The 18019-nt window shown below is 41.1% G+C and overlaps 2 protein-coding genes across 6 annotated transcripts in view; one reads left to right on the forward strand and one right to left on the reverse strand.

Moving 5' to 3' along the window:
* Positions 1 to 1374: 1374 nt before the first annotated feature.
* On the reverse strand, positions 1375 to 4400 carry igfbp6b (insulin-like growth factor binding protein 6b). The gene is made up of 4 exons (XM_028581887.1): positions 3761 to 4400; positions 2828 to 2862; positions 1957 to 2076; positions 1375 to 1516 (listed from the first exon to the last, which is right to left on the reverse strand). The coding sequence occupies exons 1-4, from the start codon at positions 4095 to 4097 to the stop codon at positions 1403 to 1405; spliced, it is 606 nt and encodes a 201-aa protein (XP_028437688.1). The 5' UTR covers positions 4098 to 4400; the 3' UTR covers positions 1375 to 1402.
* A 2376-nt stretch (positions 4401 to 6776) lies between these two features.
* The window catches only part of spryd3 (SPRY domain containing 3), a 63827-nt gene continuing 52584 nt past the window's right edge, over positions 6777 to 18019 (forward strand). Inside the window, exons 1-3 of one of the 5 annotated variants that reach the window (XM_028581883.1) lie at positions 6777 to 6888; positions 7793 to 7850; positions 11107 to 11234. In XM_028581883.1, coding sequence (XP_028437684.1) covers positions 11107 to 11234 — 128 coding nt within the window. In that variant the 5' untranslated portion in view covers positions 6777 to 6888; positions 7793 to 7850. Of the gene's footprint in view, positions 6924 to 7792; positions 7851 to 11106; positions 11235 to 18019 lie in introns of all 5 variants that reach the window. The other 4 variants (XM_028581881.1, XM_028581882.1, XM_028581884.1 and 1 more) reach the window with 4 other exon arrangements.

An 18019-nucleotide genomic window follows, 5' to 3' on the forward strand; every position in this document is an offset into this window, starting at 1 on the left:
TAGATAAATTCTAATCACACTTTAATAGCACACAATTTCATGACTTTTGCAAGGACTTGGGAAAGACATAACAATAACAAATTTGATCATTTTTTTTCCCCCTCTACTGAAATCTGAGTTTGTAGTATGATGTGCCAAAAATAAAACATAATAGTAACATGGACATTCTCAATTCTCAAATAAACAAAGCATAAATAAAAAAAGGAAATTAAAAACATGAGATAGAACCATAAGATGTGCAGCAGTTAAATAGAGCTCTGATGAATGTGATGAGTTGGTTTTTTTTTCCATAAAAGGTGCCTTTAAAGCACAACACTTCCCCTACCATGAAATAAAATAATCTCTGTCTTTAAATAAGAAACTGCTGACAATATAAAAATACATGGCATTGTACTGTAGTTCATTAAATAAACCAGCAATTCATATATAAAATATTATATTGACGTGTATAAAAATATGCCTTACAACTTTTTGAAAAGGGTAACAGCCGTAAGCTTTTTGTCTGCCACTTCAGAACACACAGTCGACCACAAAATTCCAACATATGTACAAACAATCAACTAATAAGCAGTCAGAACGCCATTTTTGACAAATAAAATCAACAGAAGCATCCAGGGCTATTTTTTTTTTTTCTGACTTGACTTATACATAAGATACTGTAAGATTCAAGCAGTACTTGATGGAAAACACAGACTCAAAAAAAATAAATTAATAGAAATAAGAAATATTCTGTCAATTTAGGTGCGTCGATATCAGTGTATCTTTGGAGAGAGGGAGAGAGGACGGTGAGGGAGACACGTTTTTCAAACACTTGTGTGTCACGTCACCTGCGTTAACAGTATTTCAGCCCACTGAGATCAGAACAAACACAGGCAGTGTCAGCTATCCTAAAAGTAAAAAGGGAAATCAAAATCTACCAGAAAGCCAGGACAAGAGCCGGGGAATATAGAGACCGTTCGGAGTAATACCGCTTTGGATCACTGAGGCAGTTCACGGAGCGTTAATGTGAGCATGCAGCATGTCGCCCGGACGACGCAGAGGATGTTGCTGCAACTGTCGAACATTCAGGCAGATGTTGTTGGTGTTGTCGTTGTCGTCGCCGCTGCTGCTGCTGCTGCTGCTGGACTGTGAGAGAGTGTGTGAGTGTGTCTTGCTTCTAGAGAGGACATGAACGTTAACTGGTGTGTATTTTCCATAGGAAGTGGTTTATCCCTGCTACCTCCTGTCCAGGCAGTGTCTAGCACATGCTAAAGCCACCCCCCCTCTCCCTGTGCTCCTGCTCCTCCACCACCACCACCACCACTATACCACCACCTCCTCCTCTTCTTCCTCCTCCTCCTCCTCCTCCTCCTCCACCTTCTCCTCTTCCTCCGGGCTCAGAGCAATAGGACGGACTCATCCCTCACTCTCCGTCGCATGGTAAAGTGCCATCCTCGCCGGCGCGCGCGGGCACGGCCGCGCCGAGTTCATCCACGCACCAGCAGTTGCCGCGCTGCATCCCCTTGGAGGAGCGGCACTGTGCGAGATTAAAAGACAGAGAGGGAGATTTTGAAAAAAAGGGGGGGAAAGGAGGGTGGAGATTGAGTGGGAAAGGTGGCGAGAGAGGAAGAGAGAGAGAGAGAGAGAGAGAGAGATAAAATGACATGTCATCATAGCGCAGTACTGATTCTCTGAGCTCACAGCTGAGATGCTCAGAGAGAGAGAGGGAGAGAGAGAGAGAGAGAGAGAGTGGGAGAGAGGGAAGTGTCAGTTATTCTCAGCCCCTGTGGTCACAGACAAATCTCCGGATGCACTGAAACAGAAAGCTGCAGTGGAGCGCAGCTCGCAGTGATACAAAACGGTAACGCCAAGTCAGTGCAGCAAAGAGCCATTCTCTCACGTCACACAAGAAGGCAATAAAAGTTCCCGGCCGTCACACATGTTTACGTGACGTTTCGGGCGACTGTAACACCCTACCTGCTTTTTCCTGTAGAAGCCACGAGTGTCACAGTTGGGTATGTAGATGTCGCGGTCCGACTGGAAGATCGTCAGCTCGAGACCCCTCAGGACGCTATTGAGCAGCTTGCGGCAGGGGGCCTGAAAACAGCAAAGCAGAGTGTGACTTTAAACATCACCAGAGGCGAAAGCTAGAGAGACCTGTCTTTGGAGTGGCAGTGCCAAGTCTCCCCAGTCAGGGTGACTGTGTTGGCAGAGATTCCTCTTTGATCACAACACATGTCGACGGAAATCACAAAGGATAGGCTACAGGGATGCAGCATCAGAGCCAGAAGCAGAGAATGTGTATATTTATATCAGATGTCACATATTGTATAGCATTATATAACCATATTGTTACACAATGCTTTGGCTTTTCAGGTCACTGAATGGTTCTGAAGTGACTGTGCCTTTTCTTGTCACTTTGTGAAAGGGATCTGTGTCGTCTTCGTCAATTATGCGACTGAACTACTCATATTAGTTCGAAATTGCTGCAGATCACCGAGCTCGCAAAGTGAGAAAATCGGTGGCGGCGGCGGCAGCGGCCCGACTTGAAACTTTCCTGATTCCCATCATGCTCAATTAGTTCTGCCGCATAGCAGCACACACATCATGCACCATAATGCATGGCTTCAGGGCAGTGTGTGTACATGCCACTGCAACACCCCAAACAGCAGAGAATCTGTGGTAATAACTCTATATAATGCAATGCAGCTGGATGTACAACCCTCTCCATCACATCATACAATCTTGTTTCATAAAATGCTATACTACATCTCAGATTTTTTGATCTTTATTATTTAGGTGACGCTTCATCAGCTTCACTTATTGTAAATTAAGAGCATGAACTTACTTTTTCAATGTCACCACCGTGTGAGGGATGGGGACCTGAGAGGGAACGACACAATGGCATGAGAATGTGACATTAAACCGTCGTAGCTTTTAACATCAAAACCACATTTTACAATATAAGCTGCATACATAATATATATAATAAAAAAAACATTACTGAGCAACCACTCAGGTGGGATCTAGAATAGAATAGACTAGTCTTTATTGTCACTGTACAACGAAATTGAATGGGGTGGTCATTCAGCGAGAGACCTAATTTCCATCAGTTTCCTTTCCGGATAGTTAATCGCAGTATCTCAGTTTGAACAGTAGATGGAGATCACTGCAATAAAAAGTGGCTTGATCGGGATGTAGGTGACACTGTGACAGTTTCACATTCATTCTCAATTCTCTACAGAGAGGCTGACTTGTAGGACACATCATTGCCATGCACCCTGTCATTCAGATAGATGAAACGCATTACACTGTTAGATTTGTGCATAAATGCAGGGATATGCATCTTCACTTATACACCCCTAAGACTAAATAAAAGGTCTTTGTTTGTTTTTTTGTGTGTGATTTGCCATCATTTCTGATTAACAATTATTACAGTCCTTTTACAAATAGGACTGTAATAACAATGACAGCTGAGCAGCATTGAGGTCTGCAAATGCATCTGTGGTGCACACATGCATCCAGGCTTAAATGTCACACACTAATTGGCCTTTCTTTTTGTTGGTGAGTGACACAGCATCACATGCAATTCACAGCAACACAGGAGACACACTGTAAATACAATGGTATGTGGTGGCTGTGCCACTGCACTTGTCTAGCCTACCTGCAGTGTCCATGCATGCATCTGTGTGCATCTGTGGGTTAATGCCTGTACGTGTGCATATGTGATTTCATGCACGTGTGTGTGTGTTTGCGTGTGTGTGTGTGTACAGTATCTTACCTGTGGGGTGGGGCGTCTCAGTGGGACTAGTCCTGCTGTGCTTGGCGCAAATGCCCCTTCCCTGCAACAGAGCCTGAAGGGGGCTGTGCTCCCTCGGTGGGGGAACACAGCGGAGCCCCTTGGCACAGCTCAAGGTGTACACACCACAGGGCTCTCCCTGGGCCAACACTGACGTGCTGCCAGCAACATTATGGTCCCTGGGGGGGCGACCTGCCCCCAGTGGATCCCTGCAGGAGGGACAGATCTTGAAGGGGCCCAAGCGGTTTGCCCCGGTCCATGATCCGCAGTGAGCAATCAGCAACAAAACAACGGTTGTTAAGTTAGAAAGGATAGGCATTTTCTGTCCAGGTCACAGGTTCTCCACTCTGTCACTCTCTGTCACTTAAATGTGGCTGATGCTATTTCTGGATGTATATTTCTCCCTTACTCTCTTTCCCTTTCTCTCCCCTTTCCTCAGTCTTCTTGCCGTTTCTATACAGTAGCTTTCCTTGGTGCTTTGCCGGTTGAGTCCCCTGCAGTGCCAGAGGAGACAAATGGAGATCGAGAGAGACACAGCAAAGCACCAGCTTTTAAAGATCTGAAAGGCGGTGATAGAGAGTGAGTGAGTGAGAGAGAGAGAGAAAGAGAGAGAGAGAGAGAGAGAGAGAGAGAGAGAGAGAGAGAGAGAGAGAGAGAGAGAGAGAGAGAGAGAGAGAGAGAACACAGTTATGACACCTTCAGGGGCTGGGACTCGGAGAAAGAGAGAGAAAGGGAGACAAGAGAGAGAGAGAGAGAGAGAGAGAGAGAGAGGGAGGTGGCAGGGAGCGAGAGAGCAAGTGGGGGGTGGATTATGTTCCTTTCAGAAATTATCAAAATCTCTCCACCCTTTCCTGTTCTATACTAACACATACATCCAGTCCTTCTTCCACTCATGCTCCACATTACAAATGCGCAGTCATGTTCGGCTTTTTTGCACTTTCTTTCTTATGTCAGAGACCTTTCTGGAATAACATTTGCCATGGTAACAAATACAAATGTATATGTGCCTCCATAATCCTCACCACTGCAATGCCATTTGCTACAATAGATGCTAAGCTGTGTGGATTCTCCTGCTTGGATCCTGTAGAGAATATTTTCTGGACAAACATGTAACAGCTAAGTTCCGCACCTGAGATACTCTTTAATTTTGTCAAATTACAGAAACACATCAAAGTTTAGAGAATTTTGAATTAATGAGTTGTATGGTAAATAAATAAGTAAGTAAAGAACCAAAGTCAGTGACCTCCTGAATGTATATGTTAAAATAGAAGTGGGACAATGTATGTAGCACACACTAACTGAAACTGTGCTTCAGCATAATCAAACCACTGCTGAGTCAGACATGTAATGCATTGCCTCGGCAAAGAAGACTAATTCAGTCTTTAAAAAGCAACTTAACTCCTAGAGAACATTTCAGCAGCTATCCGATATTAACTGACTTCATGGACCATATTACATGTTGGAGTGTGAGGGCAGTGAAGGATTTTGCTCACCAGTTGTTTGAATTGGAAGAGTAATCATCTGGATAATTGGTAGGAGGAGGAGGAGGAGGTGGAGAGCTCACTTTTGCAGGAATGCACATCAACCGGCCCGAGCCAAACTGCTAATAATGCAATCCATTGCTCCACTCAGCCAGGTAGGATTCTCTACACAGGTGGCATCTTCAAATGATCACTACTTTTTTACAAAAAGTTACTTTGCAACTACTTCAGTTAGGATACTCTAGTAGCCTGTGAAGTGGCTACAGATGCCTCCAATCTCCAATTTTGGGTAGTTTATAAAGCCTGTCATTTTATGTAAGCCTTTTAGTAATTCGTTGAGAAAATGTAGCTGAAAAAGTTTTCTATTATAACCTCAGATTTAAGGCATCAGCAACTCCATTCCAACTCCAAAATATTAAGAATTGTTCCGAGTAAAGATATTTTATCCACACAGCACATTATGGCACTGTAGGAATATATATGAGAAGAGAAATTGAAAGCAATGTCAAGGATCTGCGCATGAAGATCATTAGAAGAGAAGAGGAATTCCTGTCTTATCTGAAGTTTCATGGCCTCCTGTATTATCTGACCTTGCCTTGCTGCCGTGGGCGCGTTCTGTGGACAGATGCAACGTGAACATGATACCAAAATAACAAATGACAGCATAACCAGAATTCGGATATTAATAAAACAACGCTGACCTGTAATGGTATCTCGCTACCTTTAAAATAAGCCGGACATTTAGGTACACATAAAATGTGCTGTGTGCAGTTTGCCTGGTATTGGGTCATTTGCTGCAGCAGTAGTACAGACATGACAGGGCACACACACACACACACACACACACACACACACACACACAGACATACAGAATGGCCTGTACTTCCCACTGGATTGCAGGGCTACATGAGGCCAAAATCTGCCATGCCATCATCGTGCCTGTTGTTCTGATAAATCTTGGCAAGGAAGGCAAAAATCACCTGCCGTCTTGTGTTCCCATCAGTTTGCAAGCTAGTCTGTTTCCACATATCAGGAGAATGTTCCACGACACACGCCAGACCAACGGGGGCTCTCTTTTCCACACTGCCCTTGGGTCATTTTTCCTCCTCCAGCCACACAGTTTCTTCCTCCTCTCTGCTTCCCTATCTCAGGTCTATCCCAGCTGGCTCTGAATGTCTCTCTGCTGCCACTTCAACATAGAAAACGATAGCAACCACAATCCATACAAAATATGTTAAGCTGTTCATATTTTAGTTTAGGATCATGAAAACAGTGGTTGAATGTAACTAAGTACATCTACTCAAGTACTGTACTTACAATTGTATGGTACTTGTGCACTTAAATATTTCCATGTTATGCTACTTTATAGTTCCATGTGGTGGGTAGATATGGCAAATTGGATCCAAAATAGGAAACAGACACACACACACACACACACGCACACACGCACACACGCACGCACGCACGCACACACGCGCGCACGCATCCGAGAGACAGGATTGGCTGAAAGCTTGTCACCATTTCTCAAAACTCGATGGATTGGCTACTTCAGTAACGAGGGTGTGATGTCAATGGGAAGCGCCGAACTCTAGTTGCCAAAGTTTTAATGACAAGCTATGGATAAAAAAAGTGAGTTTCTGTCGTATTAGCCGCCTAGATAACAGGTAAGCGATCGACTAATCGATAGTGACCTATAATACATTGTTGTTCTGCGCTCCACTTTTAGGAACAGCCACCCTCTTTGCTAAGCACCGAACCTCATTTTCAAAGCAAATTGCTAGCACGTTAGCCGCTAATGTTGCTAACCCATATAGCTTTGCGACTGAATTGACCCCTGGTCACCAACTGACATATGGATAATTGACGTTACATTTGAATTTATCTTCAAACTAACATGAAGCTGTTAACCATTTTCAGTTTAAACGGCACCAGTTACCTGTCCGAACATTCATGCTAGCTTTAGTTAGCTTCGTCGTTAGCACGGTTTGTAGCTTCCAAAGCTTGGCAGCGTTAGATGTAAACATTGGCACGCCCACCTTCGCCTCGTTGCGGCAGTTTCACGTCTTTTGTTTTAATATTGGTTTCATGTATTCCTTTAAATCACTTGGAAAATATCTAAATCAGGTGTTAAGAGAAAGTGTTACGCAGTGTGGAAGTTTGACGTGTTTGCTTTGCCCTAACGACATCATCCAACGTCACTGAACGACATCCCAAACCAATGGCATTACATTATCTAGTATCAGGATCAGCTTTATGGCCAAGTTACAAATTAGCAAAACAGAAACTCAACTTTACCATCTTTTTGTCTGAATTGGACTGCACAAAACTGTAAAACTAGAGCTACCGTATATGTAGTCGAATTTATCTATAATCCCCCCGCCCCCCCTCCATAGCATCCATACAACCACACTCTGTGTTTGGAATAAAAAAATATGTTGTTAGTTTTGTTTTTAAAATCAGAATCAGCTTTAATGGCCAAGTATGTGTGAACACATACAAGGGATGTGACTGTGGCTTTCTGTTGCTCTCAAAGTACATACAAAGAAATAGAAAGAATTCGGCTAAAAACAAGGACAACAAAGCTGAACAAGGTAAATATAAACATTTGACTAATATGTGCAGTTATACGTTTGTATATAAGAAAGTGTGTATATACACTCTACATATGCATACGTATGCTCTATGAGGATTGTAAACTGTAATACAATAGGGCATTGCAAAAGTGCAAATGATAGAATAAATCAAGAATTATTAGTATAGCAGCTTATATATCTGAGGTAGCCGGATATGACAGTATATACAGTGTATATTACAATGTACATTACAGTTGTGTATATGACAATGTGTTCATTACAATCAGTGCATAGAAAATGTATTTATTACAACAGCATCATCAATGTGTGTGTGTGTGAAAGAGAGAGTGTTTGTGTTTGGATGGCTGGTCTCATGTTTCTCCGTGCAAATGCATGATTCATTGGCACATGAGACAATTAGGCGAAAGTCTTATCGCTGCAAGGAAAATACAGCAAAGAATAAGGTCACATTTAATTACGTCACATGGGGGGTTATATAAACATGTGGAGCTGATATGTTCATTATCTAAACTGTGTCTCAAGAAAAAATGAGGGTAATGGTGGTGTACAAAAGAACAGTAAACCTCTAGAGAGAGATAATATGGAAGCTTGTTGTATGTCTTCATAACAGAAACTGGCACAGGAACTCACTCATTGTAACAACTTATTTTATCATTGTATTATGTTTATAGAGGTTGTAGGCTAATGCTAGAATGGTTTGTATATCTGTTTTGTTCCAGATTTATTCACATATGAACTTGCACACACTTAATTATGTAAACTGAAATACATTAGTAAATAAATCTAATATCACGATATTCTTGACCAAATAGATAGATGTCGATATTGCGACGATACTGTAGGGTTGACAGTTGGGGCTTACACAAAATATTATTTTTTACAATGAGATTTTAGATAAATAATCATGAATAATGTGGTCAATAGTTTCAAGTGAAAATATAGAGAAAAAATAAATAATTTTCTTTTTCAGCTATGTACTGACAATGCATGCACAAAAATTGTGATGTTAAAAACCAATCTGCAATTCTTCAAATGGTATTCCCTCAAAATGTTTCACAAGTTAGTACATGTGCTTGTTATCATCAATTTAGACAACGTAATTGTATATCACGACATCTCGATGTATGATGTCATCACGATATGATTCCATTAAAGGCCGATAAATTATCATATTGAATGATCGCCCAGCCCGAATCTAGAGCAGAAACAATGAATTGATTCAATGGAAAAAATAACGCCAAACATTCCCTATTTCAGCTTCTCAGTTGCAAGGATTTGCTGCTTTTCTAAGTCTTATGTGATTGTAAACTGGATATAATTGGCTTTTGAACAGTTTGGTGCACAAAGTAAGCATTTTTGAGGATGTGACTTCAGGCTTTAGGAAACCGTGATGGGCATTTTCATTCTTTTTTTTTTCTGCCATTTTATAGACCAAACAATGAATCCCTTAATTGAGAACATCATCGTTAGTTGCAGCCCTTGAAGCCTAGTTGAAGCCAGTACCTTCATGATGATATATTGAACTTGCCTCTGTGCCCTCATCGTGGCTTCATCTTGATTTTGATACAAGAAATGTATGAGAGTACTTATCATAAACAAACTTTTAACAACCAATGTATAGAAGAATCCGGTGGCATATGGTTTAGAGGAGCTGGGTAGTCGCAGTGTTTTACCCCAGAAAAATTGTATAGCCCGGTGGCAAGTGTCTTTCTTTTTTTTTCTAGGAGGGCCCGGCTCGGGCCAGTCACAGACTGTTTGGCAGCATTCATGTAGAGCCCAATAGTTTCTGTGCTAACAGAATCATGGATGGAATCGCAAAAATTAGAATTTAAAAAAGCTTAACACAGATTCCATAGGGCCCTACATTAAGTCAGTGCTAAAAGCTAACTGAAGATATTATAAACATGACTACATATAAGTTTCCAACCAAGCCCCACCACTGTTACTGTAGTTTAAAGGTCCCATGACATAGTGCTCTTTGGATGCTTTTGTATAGGCCTCAGTGGTCCCCTAATACTGTATCTGAAGTCTCTTTTATATAGGCCTCAGTGGTCCCCTAATACTGTATCTGAAGTCTTTTTTTATATAGGCCTTAGTGGTCCCCTAATACTGTATCTGAGGTCTTTTTTTATATAGGCCTTAGTGGTCCCCTAATACTGTATCTGAGGTCTTTTTTTATATAGGCCTTAGTGGTCCCCTAATACTGTATCTGAAGTCTCTTTTATAGGCCTTAGTGGTCCCCTAATACTGTATCTGAAGTCTCTTTTATATAGGCCTTAGTGGTCCCCTAATACTGTATCTGAAGTCTTTTTTATATAGGCCTTAGTGGTCCCCTAATACTGTATCTGAAGTCTCTTTTATATAGGCCTTAGTGGTCCCCTAATACTGTATCTGAAGTCTCTTTTATATAGACCTTACTGGTCCCCTAATACTGTATCTGAAGTCTCTTTTATATAGACCTTAGTGGTCCCCTAATACTGTATCTGAAGTCTCTTTTATATAGACCTTAGTGGTCCCCTAATACTTTATCTGAAGTCTCTTTCCCGAAATTCAGCCTTGGTGCAGAATTACAGCCACTAGAGCTTTCCTTAGTATGTGCCATTTCTGTGTCTGTAGCTAATGAGGAGGAGAGGGGGGGGGCAAAGTGGAGGGTGGGGGTGTGGACTTGACCAACTGCCACTTTGCTCGTTTGAAAGCCATGATGTCTCTCTCTCTCTCTCATGGGTGGGCCAAATTCTCTGGGCGGGCAAAGCAGAGAAAGGGGAGGTAACCTTGCTCCTTATGACCTCATAAGGAGAAGATTCCAGATCAGCCCATCTCAGCTTTCATTTTCTCAAAGACAGAGCAGGATACCCAGGGCTCGGTTTACACCTATCACCATTTCTAGCCACTGGGGGACCATAGGCAGGCTGGAGGAATGCATATTAATGTTAAAAAACCTCATAAAGTGAAATTTTCATGCCATGGGACCTTTTTTTTAAGACATTTTAAAAAACTATATCTAAATCTAAGTTTCCAACCGAGCCGCCCCACTGTAACTGTAAACGTCTTATAAATATATTAAACACTAATTCCCTGTAGCTTTGGCCCGGTGGGGGCATCTTAGGCCCGTTGGGGAAACCCATAGTCTTGGCACTGTAATTCAGTTTCCGCCTAGCTGTGATTTTCTTCATCAGGAAACAAACAACCATGGCAGAAAACGTTGCACAACCTGCTGAACTTGTGGTTCACTGTCCCATGTTCCTGATTTCAGATGGATGACATCAACGTACTACACCACAGATGCCTCCTGAATCTGAGGCGTCGAATCCGAGATATTGGGGATGGGCGCCCCGCACAGGAACGGTACATGAGGTTACAGAAGGATGGAGACACACTCAGGTCAGCCTGTTCTCAAACTGATGTGATCATGTGGCTTTGTTGGATCGGGTTTACATAGAAAGATGCTTCTGTCTTATATCGTGTTTGTTTCTCTGTGTTGATTTCCCATGTGCCAAGTCATTGGCGCCCTTTTTATAGTGAGTGGCAAAACGTGTGTGTTTATCGACGTGTTTCCTGTTTACAAACATTACAGGGTGCGTGCGCATACCGGGGGCAGAAAGCCAGATTGTTGAGCTGGTCCGATAATGCAAACGCATTTTTTTCTCAGTGCACATCGTCTTAGTCCCTTCATTTCGTCATGGCGTTTATATAACACATACTCTATGGTCTTACAAAGCTAACGTTTTTGACCGATTACAATTTAATCATTTTTTGTGAGCTGGAGAGCTCTCGTTATGAGAAGCTAGCTATAGCTCTGTTTGCCATTCATTCCAATGGGGAAACATCGCTGCTAGAATTTCGACATGCATTCCAGTAGCATATTCCTTAAGCTTTCCTTATTGTTTGTATATAACTGCTGACTCAATAAAACATGATTTTAGTTGGATCTGTTTGTCGGTCTTTAATTTTGAAGTGTTACTGTGATATATATGTATGGCTATAATTATCATTTTAGGCTAATGTAATAGCCCGTGTTAGCAGCAGGGTTACTCCTGAGTGTACCCTTATGGTTGGTTTATGTCTTAAAATAATGGCCAGGATTTCTGGGAAAATGTACGATATGTTAGTTTTAAAACATCACTGCAGGTTGATTGTTTTTAGCAGCAGAGGTTGATTGTGGGCGAGAGGGCGACAACACTGTCTTGGTTAGCTCGCCGAAGCTCTACTGCCACTGTCTCGGCAACGTTAGCTAATGTCCGCTAGCTAATGTAGGCTAACTATAGCCAGTTAGCTTTGTATGTAACGTAACAAAAACCCACCCATCTAAAGGTACTTTATTTGTCACATACACGTACATGTAGCGAAATTCATTCTCTGCATTTAACCCATCCCTCAAGGGAGCAGTGGGCAGCCAATGACAGCGCCCGGGGACCAACTCCAGATCTGAGCCAGTGCCTAGATCAAGGGGCACTGACTGGAGAACCTAGTACATGTTTTTGACGGTGGGGGAAACCGGAGCACCCGGAGGAAACCCACGCAAACATGGGGAGAACATGCAAACTCCACACAGCTCCATCTCAGAGGAGCGAAGCTTAATATTTCATTCAATAAAGTTAGGTACAAAAGGAGCACTAATGCCACAGGTCCTATGTTGTCAACGTGGACGCAGACGACTGCCTTCAGAGTTTACTATATCGATATAGTAAACTCCGAAGGCAGTCGTAATATTTGCCTAGTAGGCTAGGCTAACACTGTTGCGCTAACATTAGCAAAACATCGGCGTAGCTTTAGCGAGCTGTCTAAACTTGTCTCGAGTCCGGACCTTTAATTGTCTATGGTCCGGACTTGAGTACCACAGCCCTGACAGGTAGATATCACTTAGCTGAACAACCACAAGTCATACACTATGTCCTGTCTAGACTCAGAATGAAGAAATTTAAGGCCTGTCAAAGCTGAGCTGGAGTCTGATGCAATCACAACTTGCTTAGGTCTATTGCTCTCTACCCACAGCAAGGCCATCCATATTGCTAACAGTTCTTCTGTGTATACAGCTAAATCATCATTAATTCTTTTAGCAGATTGAATGTTTAATTGAGGGATAACATATGCGATTCCCATTTTCGTATTGGTCTTCTTTGATGCATCTGTATATATAATGATTCCTTCTTTATATTTCCTTGAAATGTATCTCTGTACCCTGTAATGATCCACTTCAGTGACTTCCTTTTCCTCCAATAAGCCTAAGTCAACTGGAACTTCTAACAAAAGCCAAGGAGGAACAACTGGACAGACCACTGAAGGGCTTATGTCCAGTGCACTAATTCCCATCATGATTATTTTCTGCCTTATTGTCCATCCAAAACTTTTAATTAGATCATTCTCTCTTTCTTGACATTGCCATAAAACTGACTGACTCAAATGTTTGTCACCATGACCCCTCAAATTTGCCCAGTACACAAGAGCCAGCTGATCTCTTCTAAGATGGAGAGGCATCTCCCCCATTTCTACCTGAACAGCTGCCACTGGAGTGGTCTTAATTGCCCCACAGCATAGCCTCAAACCTTGATTTTGAATTACATCTAACTTCTTTAATGATGTTTTAGCAGCAGACCCATACACTATACACCCATAATCAAAAACCAATCTCATAAGTCCTGTATAAATGGATTTCAGCGCGGGCCGACTTGCACCCCATTCTACTCCACGCAAACATCTCATCACATTCAACACTTTCTTACATTTATCTATAATTTTTTGAGTATGTATTGTCCAAGTCAGTTTTTTGTCAAACCAAATACCTAAATATTTGAAGAATTCCACTCGTTCTAATTCTATTCCAGATAATTTGATTTTCACATTCATACTTATTTTCTTCCTAGAGAAGAATAGTCTTTGTTTTGTCTATAGAGATCCTAAATCCCCATTGAACGGCACATTCTTGGATTTTGTTTACTGCCTGTTGCATCTTATCCACTACAAAATCTATATTTCTTCCCTTTTTCCACATTGCTCCATCATCTGCAAACAATGCTACCCCAACTGAATTTTGTATACCCTTAAAAACATCATCAATCATTATTGAAAATAATAGTGGACTGATAATGCTCCCTTGTGGGACACCATTTTCCACACTGTAGCTCTTACTTAGTTCCCCATTTATTTTTACTTGAATTGTTCTGTCTGACAAAAACCCTTTTATCCACTGGAACATTCTTCCCTTTATTCCCAATAGTCTTAACTTAATCAGCATACCATCTTTCCACCACATATCATATGCCTTTTCAATATCAAAAAACACAGCCACTACAGATTCTTTATTCACCTGAGCCTTCCTTATTGAATCTTCTAGGTATACAATGGGATCTATGGTACCTCTACCTTTCCTGAATCCACTTTGATAATGTTGCATTAATCCTTTATGTTCCATCCAATATGTAAGCCTGTCATTTATCATCCTCTCCATAGCTTTCCCCATCTGAGACGTTAACGCAATAGGCCTATAGTTATTCGCTACATGAGGATCTTTCCCAGGTTTCCTAATAGGAATGATTATATATTCCTTCCAGGTTCTAGGAATACACCTATTCATCCATATTTTATTATACATACCCAACAACACATCCTTCCCCTTATCACTTAAGTTCTCCAACATGGAATAACAGATTTTATCTGGCCCTGGAGAGGACTTGCCTAATTTCTTCAATGCCTTATTAAGTTCAGTCTTTGTAAATAATACATCCAATACCCCTCCTTCACTAACGTCATTGTCAAACACATACTGATATTTTTCTAAATTCAGAAAATTATGTGTTTTCTTTAACTCTTTAAATGCTCTATTTCTATCTTTTATGACTTCCTTACATTCTTTCGACCACCATGGTACTATTCTATTTAATGTCTTAGGCTTAGTCTTTGGAATAGACACTCCTGCTGCAACAATTATCCCACTGTTAACTTCACAACATAATTTCTCGATATCCTAATTATTATCAATAGATATCAATAATTCATCACTAGCTTCTCTATACTTATCCCAATCAAAATCCATCTCTCTTCTCTTACTTCATGTTCCTTTCTTAATTCCACTCCTATCTTAATTCTAATAGGATAGTGATCACTCCCTACTGTATTGTCCCTCAATACCTCCCAAATACATTTAACTGCAACTGTTTTTGTGACAATAGTAAGATCTATTGCTGTCTCTGTACCCCTTGCCACATCTATCCTGGTACCAGAACCATCATTCAGACATACCAACTCTTTCTCTTCCATAAAGTCTTCAATTACATTTCCATTAACCCCATTCCTCTCTCCCCATAATGTACTATGTGCATTGAAATCCCCACAGCAAACAATTTTCCCTGTCAAATCCTTCCAAATGTCCTCCAGATGCCTCATCTCTATTTGCCTGCATAGATTATAAAAGTTTATAATAGTCACCTTATCCTTACTCAACCTTATTTTTGTAACTATGTATTCCATGTCATTTCCTGTCTTTATCTCTCTATACTGAAACCCGCTTTGTATAAAAATTACAACTCCTCCTCCTTTACCTATTTCCCTATCCCTTCTTATAGAATTATACCCCTTTATTACAAAATCCAGCCTTGGCACTAGCCATGTTTCCTGTACACAAATAATATTAGGTTTTTCTTTGAAATTGTCAACATATTTCTTAAATTCTTGACCGTTAGCAATTAAACTCCTAGCATTCCACTGGAGTATAATTAAAACCATTATGTATCCCCACCCCATGGCTGAGACTGTTGTACTTCATCATTAAGAATATCTCTTACTCTTTCCCAAGGCATTCCCTTTGCATCCAAGTATTTGTCGGCAGCCTTAACAATTATTTTAATTCTTTCAGTTCTACTACTGGTCTGTGCCGAACAATTGATTATCTCAGCCATGAAGAGCACAAAATCACATTTACTCACAATCAATGTCTCTTCTTTCAATTTATCACACTTTGCACATTCCCCTACAACTTAAGTCCTAGTCTTTATTGTCTCTACCGGCACACTTTTTGGGACTTTCTTAGTTGCCTCCGCAAAGGAAATACCTTGAACTACTTAAACTCGCTGTACCTTCTGCATTCTTTTGTTAGTCTCACAACCACCATATGCTGCACTATGTTCTCCTCCACAATTACAACATTTTGGTTTGGCCCCCTCTTCACATTTTCCATATTCGTGTTCACCACTGCATTTGCTACATCTTTGTTTACCCTTGCATATCGCAGCTACATGCCCATATCTTTGGCATTTAAAACACCTCAGCGGTGGGGGTATGTACACCCTGACATCGTAACTCACGTAGCCAATAAAGACTCTTTCTGGAAGTTTCTCTTCCTCAAAAGTTAGCAAGACTGAAAGACTGTTACATATATTTCCTTGCCATCTTGCTTTTAGTCGTTTTGCTTCCCTGACTTTAATGTTGTTTATTCCTTCTTTCACTGAATCCACTGACTCACTTAGAGGAATCCCTGAGATTACACCCCTCACAAACTTCTTATCAAATGCCATTGAACACTTCACTCTCTGTCCATTTAGTGTATTTATCTTTATTGCTTTCTGTTGTTCCACATTTCGACATATCACCAGTAAAGAACCATTTCTCAATTTTTCAGCACTCCTTACCTCCCCAATATCTTTCTGTAGCACTTTGGTTAGTAGGATTGGATTCCATTTATCAAAAGTAGTCCCCTCTTGCAACAGTTTGATAAATACCTTAAACTCATCTTCACTCCTTTTCACCGTATTTATTCCCTTATCGCTATCACAATCAGTCGTCTTATCCCTGTCATTATTTTTCTGTTTTTTTTTTTTTTTACTACTTTCCACCCTTCCACACTCCCGCGTCCAACATCCATCTCCCCAACTTCACTTCCTGATCCGTCATTACCTAACTCCTGACTCCTTGGCATTTTGACTTACGCTATGCGCTACTATCTAGCTAGCTACACAAAACACGTCTTCTTTCTGCCCCCCGGTTGCGTGCGCAAGCAGTGATGACGGTGCCGAGAAACCCATGTATTACGCATTTCAACATTTTTCCTCTGCTGTGTATGTTTTGCCTAGCAAGATATTGGGTCAGAAATTCCTATTTTATAATCATTCTTATGGGCTATGTGTTTCTACTCATTTAAAGCTACATTGTGTAAGAATTTCTCCCATCTAGCGGTGAAATGGTATATGACAACTAACTGAATATTACTTTCTAGCCACTCCCATTCCGAGCGCGTTTTAACTCCTACGGGCGTATTAATCCAACAAGTACGACTTCGTTTGTGAGGGTTCCTTCCAGTATAATAGTTTTATGTTATTTTGGTACCATTTCATTGCTAACCTCAGCTATCAGATTCCCAAACATATGCAAGCTAATGTTAGTAAACTATCAGTGCTATCGTTATTCTGTATATTGTATGAGATTAATGGTTACAGCGTAGGAGAGAAGCGATGGAGGTTTTGTGTTTTTTAATATAATTTTCTGAGCAGTATGAACAATGTCAATATGAAACCGAAATTAGCTCTCAATATCTCCAATGTGACACGCAGCTGTTCTAGCTGTAGCTAGTCTGTGTTACGACTGCACATGACGTGCGTTGTCTGCCAGGGAAATCGCGACACGTATGATTACGCTTATGTTATGAGGTAGACCATCCTTTTTCATCATTGACGCAAGGAAAAGTATCCTAGAAGTCGTTCTAGCGTTATGCACAACCATGCTATAGTTAGCCAAGCACCTATACAACTTTGGGGGGCTCTGATTGGTTGTAAGTCTATCCAATTGAGTGCAGAGGCATTTTCTTTCCTGGTTCGGTTGAAACATGCCCCATAATCACAGCCCAATGGAGCAGCATCAGACTCCTATTCTGACTAGAATCTGAGTCTGACCACGCCAGGCTAAAACATCCCTTCTTTTCTTATGTAAAGCTGATGGACGTCATAGCTTATAAAACAGTAACAGCCAGTAATCATGTGCATGTCATTTGATATATCTGTCTCTAATCATCCAGCTAAGGTTCTATGTAATTGTTAATAACTGGTCCATATTTTAGGCTCATTTCTGTTGCACATGTCTGGTGCATCTGATGATCATAGTGATAGTGTCTCGGCAGTCTTTTGATGAAAAGATGAGGCCGTTCTTCAAGAGGTTTCTGACTGTGCATGCAGCACCTATTC

The sequence above is a fragment of the Perca flavescens genome, chromosome 7 (genome assembly GCF_004354835.1).
Source record: "Perca flavescens isolate YP-PL-M2 chromosome 7, PFLA_1.0, whole genome shotgun sequence".
NCBI classification, from domain to species: Eukaryota; Metazoa; Chordata; class Actinopteri; order Perciformes; family Percidae; genus Perca; species Perca flavescens.